Source organism: Mercurialis annua, linkage group LG3 (assembly GCF_937616625.2).
Source record: "Mercurialis annua linkage group LG3, ddMerAnnu1.2, whole genome shotgun sequence".
NCBI lineage: Eukaryota > Viridiplantae > Streptophyta > Magnoliopsida > Malpighiales > Euphorbiaceae > Mercurialis > Mercurialis annua.
In genome coordinates, this window is record NC_065572.1 from 70,240,107 (window position 1) to 70,262,886 (window position 22,780).

Sequence of the window (22,780 nt, forward strand, 5' to 3'; positions counted from 1 at the left end):
ATATTTGATACATATATGATACATATTTGATACATATATGATACATATTCGATCGTCAAATTATTTTTTTGTACGTCTTCGATACATCTCTAATACATCTTCGATACATCTCCGATACATATATGATACATATTCGATCGTCAAAACCTTTTTTTTGTTTTTTGTACGTCTTGTTTTTAAGTAATATTGCATGTATTTTTTATACATGTTTAATACATCGCTGATAGATATATATATATATATATATATATATATATATATATATATATATATATATTCGATCGTCAAAATCTTTTTTCCTTGTTATTTTTGTACGTCTTCTTTTTAAGTAATATTGTATATATTTTTATACATGTTGGACACATATTTAATACATAGTTTATAGTTAATAATTATACATGATAAATAAATTATTTATACATGATAGATACATCTCTAATATATAATTATACATGATAAATAAATTATTTATGCATCACATCCGTGTTTGGTATGTATCAATAATGTATCCTCTAGATAATTTATAAAATTACATTTTAAAAAATTGTATCGTTTTGTATATATGTATATTATATATTTTTAATATTTAACATATTTATATTTTTAACAATTAAATTTAAATTTTAATATTTTTATATTAGATAAATATATAAATAACTTATTAAATTTATTAAAAAAAGGAAATTAAATCCAAATGAATTGGTTTCCGGATACATATTGGATTGGACCCAATTATGGGTCCAATTCAGTAAGTGACCCGCGCGTCATGCGCGGGTCATTTCAGTTGGTCCACACGCCTGCTAGTACATTTGGCAAAATGGTAGTGCTGAAAAGTCTTTGGAATAGATGGCACAGTTTGTAATATATACTACAACAATGATATATGGTGAAAAGGAAAGGTTTTTTATGGTAATTTTGTGAATTTCTCTACATTTTAATTATAAATTCAAAACACTAATTGTGGTTGATGTTGAAGCCGGTAATTATAATTAGCTCTGTAGTATTATTAAAGTAATATTCTTAGAGCATGGCATCTTTTATTTCATTTTTTAAATAGCATTCCCACGTCTAAAAATTAAGGCATGATTAAATATGTAAAGTACATGAGAATACTATTCTAAATAGGATTGTATACTATATCAAATAGATAAATTATAACAATAATTCAATTTTAATCAGGACTCTAGTTATACTAAATCTAATTAGGACTCTAATTATAATTTATCTTTGGTAATAAATTAAATAGATAATTATTCAATGACCATAAAATCTTTATTTAGTAATAAATTATAAAGGATTATTTTGTAAATATGCATGTCCCCCCCCCATCCGTACTTTTATATATAGTACTAGTTTTTCGCCACGCGCTACGCACGTGAGCGATATTTATATGACCCGTTAAATATATAATATTGATTAAATTATTAAATAAAATAATTTAATTGTTAGTAAAATATTATGAATTATTTTTTGTCGATATGTGGAAAATATATGGGTGATAACTGTTGACCCGTTATATAAATATCAATAAAATTAGCCTATTTATTTCACTTTCAATCGCATCACTTTTTAAAAAGTTCATGTCTTGATCTTTATTGCTTTCGACTTCACTTTTATTTGAATTTCTTATATTGTAGAAGAAAATTGAAATATAAATTTGATCGTACTATTTGAAAAAGTTTAGTTATAATATAATAATATACTATTGCTAAATTTACATTCTTAATGATTTTACAATTTTTAATTGTAATTTAACATGAAACATGATCAAACTTCAAGTGCCTCTCATAATTATGGATTCGACAGAGTACATGAAATAATTCACATATATGTTAAAAATTTCACATTCACTAATAAAAGCAGATTTCAACATAACAGAGTTACCAGCATCAAAACAACGATTATCTTACACATTCAAACAGATAGATAATACTAACCGTGAGATGATATACCGCCTCTTTAGAGCAAATTGTCAAATCCCACTCAGCTTTTAAGATGCCGGAAGCAAGCGTCAAGGTCAGATTTTTGGTGCTTAGCTTCAGCATGTTTCCTGCACTTAACCTCCGATGTTGTGCATATGAAAGTCTGTACAAAATTAAAAGATTCAACAGCTTATAAAAGTATTTCACAATTTAGTTAAACTTATTAACAATTATCATATTAATAAAATTGCAACTAAATTATTGGACAAAAAATTGCTAATATGGTTGGTATTTTTAATTCTGTAGGCGTTTAATATAGAGTTAGTTTTATTATTTAATGGGTTAATTACATATAAAATCACCACCTTTACACGAATTTTCAAAAATAACACGACCTTTAAAACGTGTCAATTCAGGGCATCACCTTTCATTTCTTTTCAAAAATAACATGAGCACGTTTTTAGATAAAATTTTGCTGACTTGGACACCCAATGGGAGTGCCACGTGTCATGCCACGTCAGCAAAAACGCCACTAAAAATGTGCCCATGTTGTTTTTGAAAAGAAATGAAAGATGGTGTCCTGAATTGCCACGTTTTAAAGGTCGTGTTATTTTTGCAATTTCGTGTAAAGGTGGTGATTTTATATGTAATTAACCCTTATTTAATTCCCTACTCTAGTTAAACTTCTTTTTCATGTTAATGTTCATGTTATCCACGTATTATTTGAGCACCCTACTATAGTTAAACTTCTTTTTCATGTTCATGTTATCCACGTATTATATTTAAGCACCCTACTATAGGTAAACTTATTTTTCAAGTTAACTAATGTTAATGTAGAATTGTTTTATTTAAATTAAATTTTTATTAATTTTATTTTTTAATATTAATTATACCTTTAATGAAACCTATTATCGTAATTTTACTTGTCCCCCCCTTCACACTTAGCGTTTCGCCACGTGCTACGCACGTGAGCGACATTTATATGACCCGTTACATATATATTAAATATAGTTTATAATGAATTATTATAAAATATTAAAATTGAAATTATATGAACTGTGTGCGATAATTATATGACCCGTTATATTTATTAAACTATTAATTATAACACATTATATTCTTAAAATATAGAGAAAACAACAAAAATGCCAAAAATTGGGTTCCAATTACACTAATTGACATTTAACTTATTTATTTTACATTCATATCACAAAACACCAAAACTTTACATTCATGCCATCCCAATTAGAAAAAGACATGTGGTCATTCTTTCTCTTTCCCACGTGGTCTTTTTTTCTCTCTCATGTGTCCCCTTTCTCTTTTTTTTTTCTCTTTCTTATCACGTGGTCCCCCCCTTTTTTCTCTCTCATGTGTTTCTCTCTCTCTCTCTTGCCACGTGGTCCCCCTTTCTCATACACACACCATATGCCTAAATAATTTATTTATATTACATAAATTTTGAAAATAATATTACTTTTAATTCTAAAAATTTAAATTTATTAAATTTTAAAAAATAGATAAATACACAAATAATACAATTTTTATAAATTATTTAATTTTCACGCCATGTATAATTATATATTATGATGTATCTATCATGTATAAATATATATCATGATGTATCTATAAAGTAATTTTAAAAATGTTTATATCATGTATAAAATATGTATCGAAAAATGTATAAATATATAAATGAACCTATCGAATTAGTCGGTTGGTTCAATTAAATTGATAAAAAATTAAAAATTAAAACTAAAAAGTTTAATTAATTCGGTTAATTGAACTCTAATTTACTACATATAATTCATTTTTTCCATCAAATTTTTTTGGAAAAGATAAACTAATTCACTTACGCGTCTTTTAACTATTTATTTTTTAAATAATAAATTAATAATTATCTGATATTTCTGAGATGTATCGAAAATGAATCAAATATGTATCAAAAATGAATCAAACATGTATCAAAAATGAATCAAATATGTATCGCAAAATGTTCAAATATATATATATATATATAACATGTAATAAAACAAAAAAAAATATAAAAATAAGAAAAAAATATTTTGAACGATGGAATATATATCAAATATGTATCGGAGATGCATCGTACCGGAAATGTATCGAAGATGTATCAAATATGTATCAGAAATGTATCAAATATGTATCGAAAAATGTATCAAATATGTATCAGAGTTGTATCAAATATATCTCCAGCATTTTTGTAAATATTTTTTCTAGTATTTTGAATATTTTTTAATTGTTTGACAGTATTTTTATAAATATTTTTCCGAATAGTTTTAAAAAGCTTCTATTCATAATAAATGAAAAATAAAATAAAAAATAAACATATGAAAAACATAATTATAAAAGTTTTGTAGCTTTTAAATTAATTAACATGTCTTCTCCAACTATTTTTGTTTCGGAAAGTCAATGTGACATCTCATGTTTCTCATTTTCAATCATGCTCCCTTAAGCCGGGCATGATTGATATAAAAATTTACAAAATGTTAGAATGAGATATTGAGTAAAAATAAAATGGCAAAATTAAATATTTTATCAATCAAAAATCTGTTCAGATTTAGGCTCAAGTTCAACGTTATTGACTCCAACCTTTTGAGTCAATGTCCATGTGCAGTGCATCATCATTAGCCAATTTAAAATAAAAAAATACAACTACTTAATTAATTTTATAAAATAATGGTTAAATATGCTTTTTAGTTTTTTTAATTACTGCTATTAATTATGTTACATAGGGCTCCAGCCTTTCTTGTTTCTTAATTACTGCTCTTAATTAAGCTACATATACCTTTTAATTTCTTGAATGATGAATAGCCTTGTGAGGTCTTAGAGAGATGGAGTTGGTTGTGTGAATATATAAAAGGTGATGTGGCAGTAGCAGTGCACGAGTGTGGTGTGCAGGAAAAGGAAAAGAGAATGGGGGAAGTCAATTAATGAGAATGGATTTTGGACACATGTAAATTTGAGGGTGATGGTATTAAATGAAAACTAAATAGGTTTTGTGCTATTAATTGAAATAATATCGTAACAAAAAAATAAGTCTAACTAAGATGGCAATTGGTGAAAAGTAATTGTGAATTATGACTTTTCTTGTTATTTTCTCTAAAATATATTATAAATTATTTTCTATTTAGATTTGAAATGTACAATGTGATGAAATTATAAAATTCTGAGAATGATATTATCACATATTAAAATATGATACCGCATAATTGATTTATTTTTTCAAAGGCTATAAAGAATCAATTTCAATTGGCAACCTACTTACCTATGCACTAATGACGATAAACGAAATAGAGAAAACTATAAGCAATTACATCATAGATTTAACATCAAACGCATGAAAAATTCACCAAACAAATGTCTAGTTTTCAGAATAAAGAAAATGGAAATAGATCCAATTACAACTAATATGCAAAAATGATGGAAATATTAAACTAAACCACAGTTGATAAATAATGAATATGAAAGTAGTACCTTATTAAAGGCACGATCAAGTTAATTTAGAACTTTTTTCCTGTGTATTATACTATTACTCATATTTATAAGGATTGATCATCAATTGATGGTCTTGTAGTTTTTGTTAATTAGAACTTTATTTTAATTAGTATTGCAATAGTAATAAAACTTTTTATTAGTTAATTAGAAGTTTAGTTTTATTAAAAGTTTACTTTAGTTAGTATTCTAATGGTAATAAAACTATTTATTCATTACTCAATTAACTATTATTTCAATTTCAATAAAGAATAAAATTAAGTAAAAAAATTCAATTTTAGTAAGGAAATAAATATTATTTGCCCCTAAGTAAAAAGATAATAAAATAATTTGCATATTCGGATAATTTATGAATTAAAAATACAATTATTTAGTTATTTTTAGGTGAGTGATAATTATATATATATATATATATATATATATATATATATAACTATAACTATAACTATACTATAAGAGCGAAGGGGGGGGCATGCAAAATTACAAAACTAGCCTTTAATAATTAAGAAAATTATTAATAAATTATTTAGTATAAATTTTATTAGAATTAGACTGGCAATTATCTTCGTAATTTTCTTAATTATTAAAGGCTAGTTTTGTAATTTTGCCTGTCCCCCCCCCTTTCGCTCTTATAGTATAGTTATAGATTATAGATAGATATAGATAATTTCATCTGGATAATATATCATCTTTTAAAAAAATTAATATAATTAATTCAAGAAACCTGTTATAATAAATATAGTTAAATAAAGGATTAATTTTTAAAATAAATTAAAAATAAAATATTAATTTGACTTAATTTCATAATTTTCTAATAACTATTTTTCATCTTTTGTTTATAATTTTCTTTTTAATAATATTAATATTAAATTCTTTTGATCACATTAATTGTTTAGGGGTATTATCGAGTTCGAGATTAGCTTGCGGCTTTTATCCAGTGTTTCCCGAAAAAGTTGGTTCCTAATTGGATTTCGATAAGGAAACTAACGCTTATTTTCCATATGTTGTCTTATAAATAGTCAAACAAAAACATTATGGAATTGTCACATAATACATACAGATCAATTTTCATCTGCCATGAATAGGTTCCCTTTTCTCATCTCAAACAAACCCCAACGAGCAAAATAATGCTCAAGAAGTAGAAGATTACGAACTTCTGAGAGACATAATTATGGACCAGATGTTTGATATATACATGGAACAAGTTAAGGCTTCGGGCGGTTTTGATGTCGACAGTATTTCTGATTCGGACCTTGTCGGCGAAATCGCCCCTCTTTTACTTGTGGGAGAAGAGCCAGACGATGATATAAAACTTATGTTTGATATTGCAATTGCACAACACAATATGGAAGAATGTTCTAATCTTCAACTGGTTAAAATTGTTAAAGCTAATTTTGCATTTGTCTCCGGCGTAATGTTTTATATCACTTTAGACGCGAAGGGTGATGAGCAAAAAATTGGTACGTATCAAGCTCAAGTGTTTGATGGAATTACAGAGCGAAAACTTATGTTGTTTAGACCATTGAGTAGTAGTAGCAATAATATTTCCGATGAAGCTGGTGATGGATAATGTATTTATTATTTATAATCGGGTTTTCTATGAAAATATATACTCGGTTAAATATATATAGAAATATGCTCTAATTTTTTATGTTGCAAAAATATATTCTTTTGGTAGATTAATTGTAGATTATTGATAAATTTTTTTTTTAAAAAAAGCATATTTTTACTTATCGGTAGATTATTTATAGATTTTTTAAAAAGGTGTCTCACTTTTAAAAAAAATATTTTTACAACAGCAATTGCTGTTATGCCTGAATGAACCTCGGTGTCCAAACTTAGTAGTATTATATGATAGAAAGTTGTGGTTAAACTTTGTTCTTCTGTTAATCATATATACCTCAAATGATCTCATCTATCTCTCTCCTTGAAATTCCCCTAGCTCGAACTGAACACGATTTAATCAAACTTATGGTTGAGGCCATAAAGAATGTATAGCTCATATGCGAAGCGGAAAAAGTAGCAAAAAGTAAGAGCGTTCTTCAATCAGAAATTAAGGATTGAATTTTTTCTTTATAGGATCTATCGTATTCTTTTGAAAATTGAAAATTACGCCGCTACTCAGACTCGAATTATTATCCGAATTCAGTAATATAATCTCATTCTATTAAACTAAAAATCAGAGTAGAAAAGGTAATTTTATTTCTCAAGATTGAAAGCATAGTCCATGTGCGTTCATAAGGATATGTAATACTAGCTTAAATACATAAATATAGCTCATATTCTCTTCAACATAGATTCCAAATCTAATCTGAATGATCTTGTATAAATCTGCTACTTCCATGTTAAGAAAATAGAAAACAAGAAAAGTACTCGAAAGTATTAAATTCCACACCCCCAAGGTCCTCAACCTAACCTCCAATGATTTTTGTCATTATTATTTCTACCTCTCTTATATGTACACGTATCGCCTTACGTGCTACGCACGTGACTCGTAACGTGAATCGCTAATTTTGTTTTTATTATTTTAATGTTTAATTCAAAATAGTATTTATGAAACTGTATCCATAATTAAGATTCAAGAAATTTTAGCAAAGTATTGTCAGAATTTAAAAATTAGCAAAGTGTATGTTGACTTGGATACGTAATTTTAGTTGTAAAGTGTTCCATTTGATGTTCATCTTGATTAAGGAATTAATGTCACTTCTCTAACAGCACGTGGTTGAGTAGATTTGAAAATGGCAAATGCTAGTTACTGCATTCAAACCGATTCGACCTGAGTTTTGAATGTACTGTTAGGTTTATGCTTTAATTCATAGATGTTTGATGCAATGAGGAGCTACATATTTTCCTTGATAATTTTATGGTTCTTGTCTTTAGATGAGAATGTTATACAGTCCATTTGCCCACATGTTTATTTTATTCTAGTATTGCCTTAAGTAACGTAGCTGGTCAATTTTATTTTTTTTGTAATTTTAATGTTATATTTAATTATTTAATACTTTTAATAGTAGTTGAAAATTTAAAATTTATTAATTGAAAAGAATTTACAAATTTTAAATTAAAAATATAAAAGCTAATAATTATTAGTTTTACAAATGTACAACTTCTTTATTAGTACACCGGCTCACTGCAAAAGGAATAAAATTGAAAATTAAAATATTAACATCTGCATATATTAATATATAAATCGAAGGACGTTAATTTTGTAAGAGAATTTCACCTTTCAGAGTTGAAAACTTCTTAATAGACCACATTTTTTGTGTACGTGTCTTTCTTTTTATTTGGCTTATCCGTCTTGAAAATATTTTAGTGGTCGATGCTGACACTCCTCTTGATAATGTCACATAAAGCTGTCCATGCGAGAATACATCCTGCGGCGAGCAAACTCCGACGTTTGGTATTGTTTGTCCTTGTGCCTTGTTGATTGTCATTGCAAAACATAATCTTATTGGGAATTGCTTCCTTTTGAAGTGAAATGGGTATCCTTCATTTTCTGCCGGCGATAAAGGAATTCTTGGTAATAAAACTTGTTCCCCCTGTGCTGTCCGACCGTTATTTCTGCATGTATTACATTTTTGTCGAACTTTTTGCATACCATTCTTGTTCCATTGCACAGTCTGTTCGCCGTGTCTAAATTTCTTAGTAGTATGATCGGGCAGTTAATTTTCAGCTCAAGTCTGTGTGGTGGAAGACCGTTAGGTAGCAGAGTATTTAAGAATTCTTCTTGGTAGTAGTTATTTGTATCATCCACAGCCTGATCATAGCTATTATAAGTCTATCATCTTTCGGTTCAGGGTGTCAACAAATTCATTCCTTGTGGCCAGTATTGCCTTGTTCATCATGTATTCCGGTGATGATGAGTTTTCCTTTAGATTAGAAAATACTGCATTAATCAAGGCCGTCTCGCTGTCCTCTTTAGCATTGTATGGTATTATCATCTCATTTGGGAGTCTTATATTATCTTCTTCTGTTGTTGGCTCTTCTCTGTTGCCCACTCTAAGTAGAAATTGACTAAAAGATAAATCTGATCTTGCTCTCATGTTGGTACTTAGTTTGAGTTTTTCCATTTTATTCTATAGATACGATCTGACAAGGCTTGCAGTAATTGTATGTTCTCTTGTTCCATTCGGTAACGCGGATAGCACTTGCCTGAAATCTCCACCAAATTCGATGATCTTTCCTCCAAAAGGGTCATTATAGCTCAATATGTCCCTAAGGGTTCGGTCGACTATTTCAATTACAAATTTTTTGGCCATCGGCGCCTCATCCCAAATGATTAACTTAGCTCTTCTTAAAAGTTCTGCTTTTGCACTTTGCTTTGATATGCCGCACACCGTTGTCTCTTTTGCATTGAGTGGGATGCTGAAACGGGAGTGGGCTGTCCTTCCTTCAGGCATAATTGCAGCTGCTACGCCCGAAGTTGTTCTGGCTAAAGCTATCATACCGCTTGATCTCATCTTTGCTAGTATTACTTTGTATAAGAATGTTTTTCCAGTTCCTTCAGGTCCATTCACAAAGAACACTCCCCTTGTATTAGATTTGGCTCTATCTAGTATAGTGTTGTATGCATATGTTTGCTCCTTGTTTAGGTTTTTTTCCGCATCAATATCTTCAGCCGGTATTTCAACTGTCAATTCTTCTTCTATTTCTCTTATATTTTTCAATCAGTCTTGTGCTTGATTTTCTGGAATTCTTGGCAAATCGTAATTCTGTATATCCTTTCTCATGCTTTGCAAGTGCTTCTGAATGCTAATTATAATCAATGATATTTGTGTTTCCACTGAATCTTCATGGAGCCGTTTGAAGTCTTCACACATGTCTTCATTGTATCATCCCATGGTTGCCTGACGTCAGTTGGCTCGCTGTATACCAATAAAATTGCAAACAGTCTTCTCAGCTCCCTAGGCATTTGGAAAGCCACCGCCTCGCTCATGCATTCTGATGCACTTTGATCTGATTCGAGCAAATTTCTCTTGATTGCGGACTCTTTGAACGAATTGCATTTGGTGCCATCCACTGTAAGTAGATCTTCAAATGATTTTGGTCCTTTGACATGGCTTAATAGGAGCCTCATATAATACCTCTCACCTTCAATTGAATTTGCTGCATTTACCCGACCAATTACATTTCCCTTTTTCCTTCTTTCCCACATTTTATACATTTTGTTCCATACATAATGTTGTGGAAATTCTCTGTAGAGCAATCCCTCTGCGTGCTCGTCTTTTAAGCATTTTTTGAAAAAATGCGTCAGCATGGTTTTTGTGGCGTCATCCCAAACAACCAATTTTTCTAGATTCTAATGTTTCCAGTATGAAACCATTTGTTTGTTGGGTAGGTGTAGTTGTAGGTTCACGACCGTTGGATGTATCTCGTTGAGGTCGAACTCGAATATCCTCCATATAGCTTCCTGCGCTGATACCCATCTTGCATCTTGAAATTGCCGTATCTCGTCTATACCTCCGTCGTTTTTATCTTCTGGAGCAATATATACAGCAACCTTATCGTGACCTTTGTAGATATATTTGTATAGGTACTTCACTGCCTTCATACCTGAACAAATCTGCAAAATATTTGTATTTTTAATTTTAGTATTTGAAAATTTAGTTATCAATAATTGATATTTAAAATATCAGCTAGATAGAACTATAGAAAATAAATGAGCTTTAAACAGATAAAATTAAGGCTTAATTTCTTGAATAAACTCCCACTTTGCACTTTTTCTTCGTTTATACTCCGACCTTGTAAAAACACAATTTGTACCCAATTTTGGGTTTTTATGTTTCATCACTACCCAAAAGCATTAACTTGTACTCTTTTCATTTGAAAAAGAGTTTAAAACATACTTTTATCTATATTTAAAAATACAAGTAAATCCTTAAACTTAAAAAATAATCAAATACATCCAAATAATTAATTAATTTTTTTAATTTTATAAAATAAAAAAAAATTATATTTATAATTTTTTTGTCGGAAATATTTCATAAAAAAATTAAAAAAATAAAAAAAAAATTAAAAAAATCGGAAACATTTTTAAAAAAATAAAAAATTATTATTATTTTTAAGTTTTTGAAGAAGATGGTATTTTTGTACTATTAATAACATTAATATCTAATTAGTATATAAGTTAAAAATGAAGGATTGTTTCAAACTCTTTTTTAAATGAAAAGAGTACAATTTAATGTTTTTGGGTAGAGACAAAACATAAAAACTCAAAATTGGGTACACATAGTGTTTTTACAAGGTCAGTGTATAAACGAAAAAAAATGCAAAGTGGGAGTTTTTTAAAAAATTAAGCTTAAAATTAAAGTTAATTGCCCCTTATTTTTCCAAAAAATACAGTTTTCTATGTAAAGTTTATTTTTATTTGTATTAACAACCTAGGAAATATTAAATTGACCCCCTTAATTTCAATAAATTTTAAAATTTACATATTATTCATAAAATAGTATATTTTGCCCCTCTTAAATTTAATTTCTAACTACGCCACTGCCCGTATTGGTGCTTCATAGATCTCACTACATGAAAAGTTGAGAATCCAATTTCCATTTAACTCTAAAAGATTTGCTGAATATGAACAGAAAGAATGAAAAAAAAATTGTTATACAGTTTACATAAATTAGAACGAATTACCAATTGAATTTATTTGGACCAAGTCGGACTATGCCACTTTTTTTAAAAAGTTTTCTAATTTTATTCAAAGGTTTAAGACAATCTATCAGTCATGTCGTTTTTAAGATAAAAACAGCCACAATTCGGTGTACATTGCACTGCGTAAGAATCAATCTAATAACACTCTTTCAATGTTGCTCGAGAAATTTATAGGTTATATTTTTGAAGAAAATTCAAATAGTACAACCTAAAACTGGTTTGGCTTTTTCATAAAACACAACGAAGGCACTTTTATTTTCGTAATTCAATAAATCTCAATAATAATTTCACTAACAAAATTCGTGTAAGTTTTTTTTGGGTTAAATGGACAATGAAAGATAATAATTTTGAGGAAAGTACGTAATTTATTATCTTGTCAAATTTTTTTGTACAACACTTCAAAGTCCTAATTTTTACATCCATACTTTCAAAGTTTTACACTTGTGATTCTATTTTAATTTATAAACATATTTCTTTTAAAAAAAAAGCAAAGGAAAGATTAAAAAAATACCGACGGAGTCTTGTTGCATATTTTTTCGGTTGGAATTTGGCTGGAAAATTTTTCGGCCAGCGATGGTCAACGTCGGATAATGACGTCAATAATGGTCAATAACGCGGTCAATAACGCGGTCAACACGTACTATGTGCATTGTTGACCAATGGATTGTTGTTTTTGTTAGTATTTATGAACAAATGTTTTTAAAGTATTTTTTTAGGTGCATCTTAAGTGTTCTTGTGATTGTTTTTTTCTCGTTGTTCTGCTATCTTTTCAATGTATCTTTGATGTTGATTTTTTTGTGTGTTATTTCAGTGGTTTTTGGTCCTTGTTAGGAGATTTTTTGGTGGATTTTTTTAGTATTAATACTTTTTCGGTATCTCGGGAAATTTCGAATCCTTTTTCAATATATTTCTAATTTTTTTTATTAATTCGGGTAGTTTCATAATTTTTTTATATCTAATTATTTTAATTATTTAATATAAAAATTAAAATAAAATAAAATTTATGAAAAATGAATAAACAGAGCAAATAAAGTTAAAGATTGTTTCTAAAGTAAGATTATCCAATTAATTAACCGGAATATTTTTAAAATATACTTACTATAATTATGAACCAAGAAAAACCCTTAGCCTGACCATTGAATGTTGCTGTAGCTGTAGTGCATCACCACCTCAGGAATCACACAATTTTTATACATTTGTATCTGTGTGAATCAGCAAACTGGTCCATATAATAAAAGGGAGAGTTGGTATTAATTTTGACATGATTTTAATGGGGCAAAAAGTTTTGTATTTTATTGATTTCATTTAATAGTTTTTTTTACTGTGTATTGTTATATTATATAGTCGTTGTTGGAGACAACACAAAATTAAATGATGTGTTTCGTCATCATTTATAATAAAATTCTGCCACCAAGGCTATGATACTTGGAATTTACTCCTAAAATAAAAAATTGATACTTCTTCTATGTTATCAAGGAATTGATGCTCATCTAATTTCATGCCCCCATGAACCAATATCACTTTCAGAACCCATCAACCGGTACTTTAAGCTCTCCTAAAATTTGGCTCAGATTAAACTGGTTAATAACCTACCAAAAAATTTAACCAATAAATCTTGTAAGTGCTAGATAAAGAGAATAACAATAGAATGAGAAAAAAAATGACGAAATAGAAGAAGAGAGGCTATAAGAGTACAAACATAAACTTAAAATCATAAACAAACAACCATACCTGTTCTCCCTCAGCTGACATGGTCCATGCCAAAATACTCAATATGTCAGCCAGCAATTTATGCAATCAAAGAAATTCAATTGAATCCGCCATATATTCACAAATGCCTTGGAAGATGGTCGAAGAAATATCAATGGCTTTGGAACTGAAGTCATTGAGCTGGTTGATGTCGTGTTTATGAAGTTGAAGGAGCAGAGCTTTAATTCAGTGGCGGTGACTATACAATTTGTTTCGTAGTTTTTGGCGGTGATCAAAAGAAGGTGATGATGAAGTTGGTTTGGGATAGATAGAAGCTGGGTTAAATAGTTTAAACATGTAACTGTTCTAAGTTTTTAAAGTTGGAAGTTGAAACTCCTCGACATGAAATACTATTTTGACACCCTCATATTTGATATAATTCACACGTTAATTCCTCTTATCTGAAAATAAAATTATATGGCCCCTCAATTTTATTTATGTCAACGATTTAGTCCTTCCATTCATTTTTAGTGTTAGTCAACGAAACTATACGGTCTTCCATTTTTATTTTTCTCAACGATTTAACCCCTCACTTTTATTTTTGTCAAAAATTCCGTCCCTTATATTTAAAAATTAAAATATCCCTAAATCTTTTGCTTCGTTGACTAGCGCCAAAAATGGACGGAGGGACTAAACTGTTGACAGAACCAAAAGTGAGGAGTCTTATCGTTTAACTTTCAAACAAGAGGGGCTAAATTATAAATTATGTCAAACGTGAGGGGCCTTAAAATAATTTACTCCTATTTAATTTACAATTGTTTTAGTTTACTTTTTTTAAAAAATTTACCGGAACCGTTAACTGAACTTTTCAGTTTAAAGTGACTTAGACCGCTAAGATGCAGTTTAGAGCTGGTTCACATTATTCTTAAATCAAACCAGTGGTTATTGAACCGTGGCTGGATCTAATCATGCCTTCCAATTCATGTTATACTAGCATATCAACCACGCGATGCAGCGGAAAATTTTAATATCTATTGTTATTATAATTTAATAATGTTTTTATTGCTAAAATAATTTTTTTTTTGTAATTTAGGTTTATTGTTTTAATGGAAATAAACTAATAGACTTTTCAAATTTATTAAGAATGTAATTATTGAAAAAAAAAACAAATAACATTTTATAAAATATAATTATATTATTCACCATAATTAATTGTTTTTTTAGAAGATTTTATAGACGCAAAAAACAAAACAAAATATATAATTTAATTATTCAAACAAAAAATTTTGATATTAAAATTGTAATAGATCTCATGGTGCTTAGATAGTAGTAGAATTAAATTCCACTAAAATTTAAAAGTAACTGTAGAAAATAAGAAAATTAGAAAAAAATTCATTCTAAATTTTTATTTTATTTATTATAAAAAGCTATATTTATTAGGATTAGATAAAAAAAAGTAATAGTTAGCCTCAGCAGGATAAAAAAGATAGAAAAGTAAAAGGGATTAAAGGTTTAACTATTACTTTTCCATCTTTTTTGATCATATTAGGCTAAAGATAAGTACAACTAAAATTTTTGCTGTTTTTATTTGCTGGCTTGATGTCGTTCTGTCAATTTATACATTCAATCATGCATTTTGGTCTATCATTTGTGTCGTTTTATCTCTATATCGTTTGACTCTTAGAATTCATGTATAGTATAATTGGCATATTTAATTAATGTTTCAAATAATATATAACATTTACTATAAATAATAACCAATTTAAGAATATTGATATCTATTTAATTTTATAATATTTTAGTTATAGAAATTGAATATAATTTGTAGCTATTTCAATTTTTTTTTTTAAAAATTAAACATTAAAAACTGTGATGTTAATACTATATTTTTATTTATTTTTATACTTTTATCTTTAAATAATTTTAAAATATAATCTACAAATTAATTAAATTATATACATGACAATTTGAACTTTATGAATTTTAATAAATGAAATAATATATATCATTAAAACGAATATATAAACTCATTTTTTTTATAAAGAGTCAAAAAATAGCTTTTAAGAGAAACAAAAACATTTGTAGGTACTGGAGAAATAAAAAAAAGAACTATTGGAAATAAAAAAAAATTGTTGAAAATAGAAATAATAGTGTTTTATAAATTTATAAAGCACTGAGAAGTGAAATTCAAACTTTTAAAATTGGTGAGTGGCGAAAATATACAACAATTTTTCTTTACCTCTAATAAAACAGGTGATGTCACCCAAGCTAATAACAGGTGATGTCACCCAAGCTAATAACAGGTGATGTCACTTGCCTTGAGGAATGCAATATTATTGTCTTACTCAAAGATATGATGTCCCAAACAAGAGCTCACACGTTTGCTATAACTTTGATTTGAGCCATAGAAGTCGTGTTGGGCTCAATTTATTGTAAGGTTTTTGCGCTTATCTTTACTTAGGTTACTGTACTCTTTTCTTTTTTTTGATGAATAGGTTACTGTACTTTCAAAACTACTTGTTTATTTAGAACTTGTACTTTTGAAAACAGTTTTATTTAAACTCTGAAAATGCACCATAATTTTTCATTTTTGTTCTTCAAAAAACTGTATTTTAAATTATGAAAACCAAGTAAAGGAAAACAAAAGTCTTATAAATGAAATAAAAATAATGTAAAGTGCAGGGACCTTAAGGTAAGTTTTGCTTCAACTATCTTTGAGCTTTCTAATATCAAAGCAAAACATAATCCTGTCCATCGTTATCTATTAAAGAGATTAATCGCAAAGTTAAAGGAATTTCCACATGATTGAGATGAAGGATAAATTTGATAATAGATTTTGAAAGATTTTGCAACTCTGCTTTCAAGGAATAGCAACAAAAGATCATTTCAACTCGGTAGCTTAGGCACATAATTTATCACCCGCAATTTATCAATTAAACACCTTCAGTTATCAAATTGCAAGTGTTTGTGTAAAAACTTTCACGATTAACATTTTTAATATTTTGTGCCAAATTTGAAGGGTGAAAGGAATATTTATTTTGCAATATTAATGAGCCACTTTCTAAGCTGACACAAAGGAATGTTTAACAATTTTTTTTTTCGTAGTTTTGTCTTTTGCTGCTTGACTAATACACGGTTTTTTTATTCATATGCATATTGCAAATGTGGTTTCTTTTCACAGTTATATGGAGCACCCAGGATATATGAAAAGGTTGTACAAACAGCCTCTAATGTTTTTGAGAGCCCTTTTTTCAACTATATCATGGATGACTATGATGATCAATGGGTACGAACAACTGATTTTACTCCATTATGCCTTATTGGGCACTCTACAACACTGTATTTGGAGTTTCCTGCAAGTCTACAACTTCCGAAATTTGAGGAGAACTCGGTTTTGAGTAAAGAAGTTGAAGAAAAGATTGAGTTGGAACATGGTGAAGCTTTTTCCGACAATGAAGATTTGGTTCCTATTGTAACTCCTCCCTCCGGTGAATGTATACCATTTCAGATAGTGTATCAGGTTAATTCGTTAATGCACAATGGGTGCCTGGTAAGAGTAGATGCGAACTTTTTCAAGCATATTAATTCATTTGAACTTAGCTTTGAATTTTTACAGCAGACCTTTGAGAAACTGTTTTACAAGAAAGAGTGTTGATATAATCCTCTTAGCTGGATTAGTGAGCAGCATTCAAAGTATCAACCTAATAAGGACGCTCAAATGTCACTTCATCTATCTCCAGATACCGGTTTCGTATATGTGCGGAGGATTTATATCAGTCCCTGTAAGGTGTATTTTTGCGGTCCGGAGCTAAATGTGTCAAATCGTGTGCTACGGCATTTTTCAGCAAAAGCTGACCATTTTGTACGCGTATCTTTTGTTGACGAGGAGCTAGATAGGTTGTATTCAACTGTTTTAGCTTCTCGTATTTCGTCTGAGAGAAATGCCATCTACAATAGAATTCTTTCCGTCCTTCGAAACAGAATAAGTATCGGCACTAGCAGATTTGAGTTCCTCGCGTTCTCTTCCAGTCAATTGCGTGAAAGCTCCTGTTGGATGTTTGATTCAAAATGTGATGTTAAAGCTGCAGATGTCAGAAAATGGATTGGAAATTTCCAAGGAATACGGAATATGGCTAAGTATGCCGCGAGATTGGGTCAATCGTTTGGCTCGTCTACTAAAACCCTAAATGTCAGTAGGGCTGAATTGGAAATTATAGCTGATATTGAAGTCGAAACGAGAGGAACCAAATATTTGTTCTCCGACGGAATCGGGAAGATATCAGAATCATTTGCTAAGAGAGTAGCTTTAAAATGTAGCTGCCATGACACTCCTTCTGCTTTCCAAATTCGTTATGTCGGATACAAGGGCGTAGTGGCACTTGATCCCAAGTCGACAAAAAAATTATCTTTACGGAAGAGTATGTATAAATACGAGTGTGACAATACGGGCTTGGATGTACTTGCATATAGCAAGTATCAGCCTTGCTTTCTCAATCGGCAGTTAATTATACTTTTGTCATGTCTTGGTGTTCCAGATTGTTGTTTTGAGAAAAAGCAAAACCAAGCTATTGAGATGTTAACTGATCCGTTAAGGGTTGAGGAAGCACTGGATATGTTTTCAGGAGACACTGATGTTTTAAAGGATATACTCTCTTGTTACAAGCCTGATGCTGAGCCGTTCCTATGTATGATGCTTCAAGCTTTAGGCGCATCAAAATTGGTCGAATTGCGTACAAAAACTAGAATCTTTCTTCCAATGGGAAGATTGATGATGGGCTGCTTGGATGAGACCAGAACATTGGACTACGGACAAGTATTCGTGCAATACTCCGGTATTAAATCGAATCAGCAACATGTCTGGGTGGGAAAAGTGGTAATTGCTAAAAGTCCATGTTAATTTGCATCCGGGGGATGTTCGCGTTCTAATGGCTGTGAATGTACCGGCTTTGTCACACATGATAGATTGTGTAGTTTTCCCACAGAAGGGAGCCAGGTAAGACTTGCTATTTAACCTCTTTTCATAAGTCGCTTTTGTATAGCTGTTAGGGCTCTTTCCAATTCTATTAATATAAAACTAGTTGATAGTTCTGGCAAAGTATAAATTTGCAAACATGTACTACTACTAACTTCAGTATCTGAACTGCAATCTTAGACCTCATCCCAACGAATGTTCGGGGAGTGATTTGGACGGTGATGTCTATTTTGTCTGCTGGGACCCAGACTTAATTCCATGTATCCAAATTCCACCTATGGACTACACGTCGGAGGCAAGTGTGCAGCTGGAGCACGATGTTACAATTGAGGTATTACATATCTATATTTAATACACTTTAGAAATTCTATATCGCCAACTAAGGTTGCTTGTTAGATTATCTGACACTTCATTCTGTGATCAAATGCATCCTTTCTTCGCAACACTTAAGTAGTAATAAACATAGACTATCGAACTATAGAACTCCCATGTTCCTGCTCTAGAAATTTCCCGTTTATTTTTTGACAAAGTTGTAACTGAGAATCATTTGTAGTGGAGGATGACTATTGATCAATCTGCCCCCTCTTTTTTGGGGATTGAGGCTTTGTTGAATAGAGGATACTCTTAGTTTCTAGATGTTCCCCTTGAATTATATATCTATATTTAAAAAGTTTTTTGTTTCATGTTCCTGCTCAATAAATATTTAAGTGAATGAGTTATTTGTATACATTTAATAGCCACCTTAGAACTGGTGCTTATCTTGCATTCGAGTGGTGGAAAAATTATACATGAGATCTTCTTGGCCATTATATTTTCTCTTTTTTGAGAGATTTCATTTTCTTTATGCAGGAGGTTGAGGAGTATTTTGCCAACTACATTATAAATGACAACTTGGGAATCATTGCTAATGCTCACGCTGTAATTGCTGATAGGGAGCCTGGGAAAGCAATGAGTAAGCCGTGTCTAGAACTCGCTAAAAATTTCTCCATTGCAGTGGATTACGCAAAAACTGGAAAAGCAGCTGAAATACCTTCTAATATACGTGTTAAGGAATATCCCGACTTCATGGAAAAGTCCGATAAACCTACCTATGAGTCTAAGAGTGTGATTGGGAAGTTATTCCGCGGAGTGAGAGACGTTGCTCCTCATACGAACCATATCAAGACATTTACCTGGGAAATGGCGAATCAGTGTTATGATTCCGAGATGGAAGTTGATGGCTTTAATGAGTACATAGATGATGCCTTCTGTTACAAAAAGAGTTATGATTACAAGCTCGGAAATCTTATGGACTGTTACGGCATCAAAACCGAAGCAGAAATTATCAGTGGAAACATAATGAAAATGTCGAAAGCTTTCAACAAGAGAAGGGACCCTGATGCTATTGGAATGGCAATTAAATCCTTGCGAAAAGAGGCTAGGTCTCTGTTTAATGAAAAGGGAAGCTTAATTGAGACTGAAGCTTCTGATGTATATGCCAAAGCCTCAGCTTGGTATTATGTTACATATCATCCTAATTACTGGAATCGCTGCAATGAGGGGATGAACCGCGATCATTTTCTTAGTTTTCCGTGGTGTGTTTCTGACAAGCTGGTGCAAATTAAAAGGAACAAAGCAAATAGTTGAAAACGATAGGCTTAGACTATTGTAGTTATTAGTATCTACTCCAATACATGTATAAAAAAACCTTTACTTGCTGTTCTTATTATCAGCATGTGCAGTTTCTGCTGATGAAGGTACAGTACACTAGCCTAACCATTCTGCTTGTTTTTTGGTCTTTGATATATTGTGTGAAACTTGGTTATTAACTTGGAATGAGGAGCACATTGAATGTCATTATTAGTTGATTAGAATACTAATTTGAAGTTTAACTAAATAAAAGTAACGATCTTGTTCTACTTTTATTGCATTATTCAGTAGAGAAGTACTAGAATGAGCATGTGTTGGAGATTCTTGATTTCTTTTTGTTAATTTACTTTGTTGCCCACTTAAGTAGAAGTTTTTACTTAAAAGTCTTTTCTTTTTGGTGAAAATTTCTGATCTTTACTCTGCCCACTTTTAATATGAAGCTATGTAATGCTTCCCAGCTCATGTGACAGTCTTTTTTTTATCAGTTTCTGCTGCATTTCCATTATGGAAATATGCTTAGGTAATGTCCCTGGCCTGAGGATGTAAAAACATATTTTAGTTGCCTGAATTGGAATCCTAGAAATCTGCTTTGAAGGGTATAAATTGCATTTGGCTGCTCAACCTACTAGCATTGTTTCATGTTTTATTCCATTATATTGCATCATCTTGTTAAGCTTATTAAGCTGTTTGGATGTTGAGATAGTGTCTTCACAGCTCCCTCTGGTGTTAAGCTGGTGCATCCTCGTACATGGAGCTGAATCAATTCAAAGGGGAAAAATTAAGAATCTTTAACACTTAAGAGATAATAACTTCTAACCATACAAATATTTACATCACACAGCCCCTTCATAAATCCTGATGATAGATCTGACTCTCAATGTGCCTTTTGAAAGAAAAAAACACTGTCAGTGGAGTTACTTTATCTCTTTCTGATTAGATATCTCTATAATCATAATGAAATATATTATGCGAAAAAGCCCAGCATTTAACTTTAAATATGTTTCTACTTATCATGGGAATTGAAAGTCATTTGTTGATTTAGCCTCGTAATTAAGCTTGCAATGCTGCTAAAGGCAGAGTCACATCTTCAACATTGATATTTATGAACCTCTCTACTGGCCATCAAACATCAATTATTGTAATGCTTTTCCTTAATGGTCTTGAATTGATTGAATCTTTGTTGGTCATTGGGGTCTACCCGACTTGTACTTACGGCTTTCCGATTAATGTTTGAACATAAATTTTTAGTATTAACATTTTTTCGGTATCTCGGGAAATTTCGAATCCTTTTTCAATATATTTCTAATTTTTTTTGTTAATTCGGGTAGTTTCATAATTTTTTATATCTAATTATTTTAATTATTTAATATAAAAATTAAATAAAATAAAATTTATGAAAAATGAATAAACATAGGAAATAAAGTTAAAGATTGTTTCTAAAGTAAGATTATCCAATTAATTAACCGGAATATTTTTAAAATATACTTACTATAATTATGGACCAAGAAAAACCCTTAGCCTGACCATTGAATGTTGCTGTAGCTGTAGTGCATCACCACCTCAGGAATCACACAATTTTTATACATCTGTATCTGTGTGAATCAGCAAACTGGTCCATATAATAAAAGGGAGAGTTGGTATTAATTTTGACATGATTTTAATGGGGCAAAAAGTTTTGTATTTTATTGATTTCATTTAATAGTTTTTTTTACTGTGTATTGTTATATTATATAGTCGTTGTTGGAGACAACACAAAATTAAATGATGTGTTTCGTCATCATTTATAATAAAATTCTGCCACCAAGGCTATGATACTTGGAATTTACTCCTAAAATAAAAAATTGATACTTCTTCTATGTTATCAATGAATTGATGCTCATCTAAGATTTCATGCCCCCATGAACCAATATCACTTTCAGAACCCATCAACCGGTACTTTAAGCTCTCCTAAAATTTGGCTCAGATTAAACTGGTTAATAACCTACCAAAAAATTTAACCAATAAATCTTGTAAGTGCTAGATAAAGAGAATAACAATAGAATGAGAAAAAAAATGACGAAATAGAAGAAGAGAGGCTATAAGAGTACAAACATAAACTTAAAATCATTAACAAACAACCATACCTGTTCTCCCTCAGCTGACATGGTCCATGCCAAAATACTCAATATGTCAGCCAGCAATTTATGCAATCAAAGAAATTCAATTGAATCCGCCATATATTCACAAATGCCTTGGAAGATGGTCGAAGAAATATCAATGGCTTTGGAACTGAAGTCATTGAGCTGGTTGATGTCGTGTTTATGAAGTTGAAGGAGCAGAGCTTTAATTCAGTGGCGGTGACTATACAATTTGTTTCGTAGTTTTTGGCGGTGATCAAAAGAAGGTGATGATGAAGTTGGTTTGG

General features: G+C 30.1%; 3 protein-coding genes and 1 pseudogene across 3 annotated transcripts; 2 read left to right on the plus strand and 2 right to left on the minus strand.

Moving 5' to 3' along the window:
- The first annotated feature begins 6,495 nt into the window (after positions 1-6,495).
- On the plus strand, positions 6,496-7,054 carry LOC126675161 (uncharacterized). Its single transcript, XM_050369764.2, has one exon. The coding sequence runs from the start codon at positions 6,607-6,609 to the stop codon at positions 7,003-7,005; it is 399 nt and encodes a 132-aa protein (XP_050225721.1). The 5' UTR covers positions 6,496-6,606; the 3' UTR covers positions 7,006-7,054.
- A 1,829-nt stretch (positions 7,055-8,883) lies between these two features.
- Positions 8,884-9,505, minus strand: LOC126672935 (uncharacterized). Its single transcript, XM_050366883.1, has 2 exons — positions 9,269-9,505; positions 8,884-9,192 (listed from the first exon to the last, which is right to left on the minus strand). The coding sequence occupies exons 1-2, from the start codon at positions 9,503-9,505 to the stop codon at positions 8,884-8,886; spliced, it is 546 nt and encodes a 181-aa protein (XP_050222840.1).
- A 6-nt stretch (positions 9,506-9,511) lies between these two features.
- LOC126671880 (uncharacterized) lies at positions 9,512-10,590 on the minus strand. The gene is made up of 2 exons (XM_056105099.1): positions 10,283-10,590; positions 9,512-10,088 (listed from the first exon to the last, which is right to left on the minus strand). The coding sequence occupies exons 1-2, from the start codon at positions 10,588-10,590 to the stop codon at positions 9,512-9,514; spliced, it is 885 nt and encodes a 294-aa protein (XP_055961074.1).
- Positions 10,591-16,031: 5,441 nt separating this feature from the next.
- LOC126672936 (probable RNA-dependent RNA polymerase 1) lies at positions 16,032-20,373 on the plus strand (annotated as a pseudogene).
- The last annotated feature ends 2,407 nt before the right edge of the window (positions 20,374-22,780 follow it).

What these genes read in the sequence shown, in the direction of transcription:
- LOC126675161 (XM_050369764.2), top strand. Translation starts at nt 6,607, where the DNA reads ATGGACCAGATGTTTGATATATACATGGAACAAGTTAAGGCTTCGGGC.
- LOC126672935 (XM_050366883.1), bottom strand. Translation starts at nt 9,505, where the DNA reads ATGGAAAAACTCAAACTAAGTACCAACATGAGAGCAAGATCAGATTTA. An exon ending in CGGAATACATGATGAACAAG is followed by an intron (nt 9,193 to 9,268) that starts GCAATACTGGCC and finishes AGCTATGATCAG; the next exon opens with GCTGTGGATGATACAAATAA.
- LOC126671880 (XM_056105099.1), bottom strand. Translation starts at nt 10,590, where the DNA reads ATGTGGGAAAGAAGGAAAAAGGGAAATGTAATTGGTCGGGTAAATGCA. An exon ending in AGCGAGCCAACTGACGTCAG is followed by an intron (nt 10,089 to 10,282) that starts GCAACCATGGGA and finishes GAAAAATATAAG; the next exon opens with AGAAATAGAAGAAGAATTGA.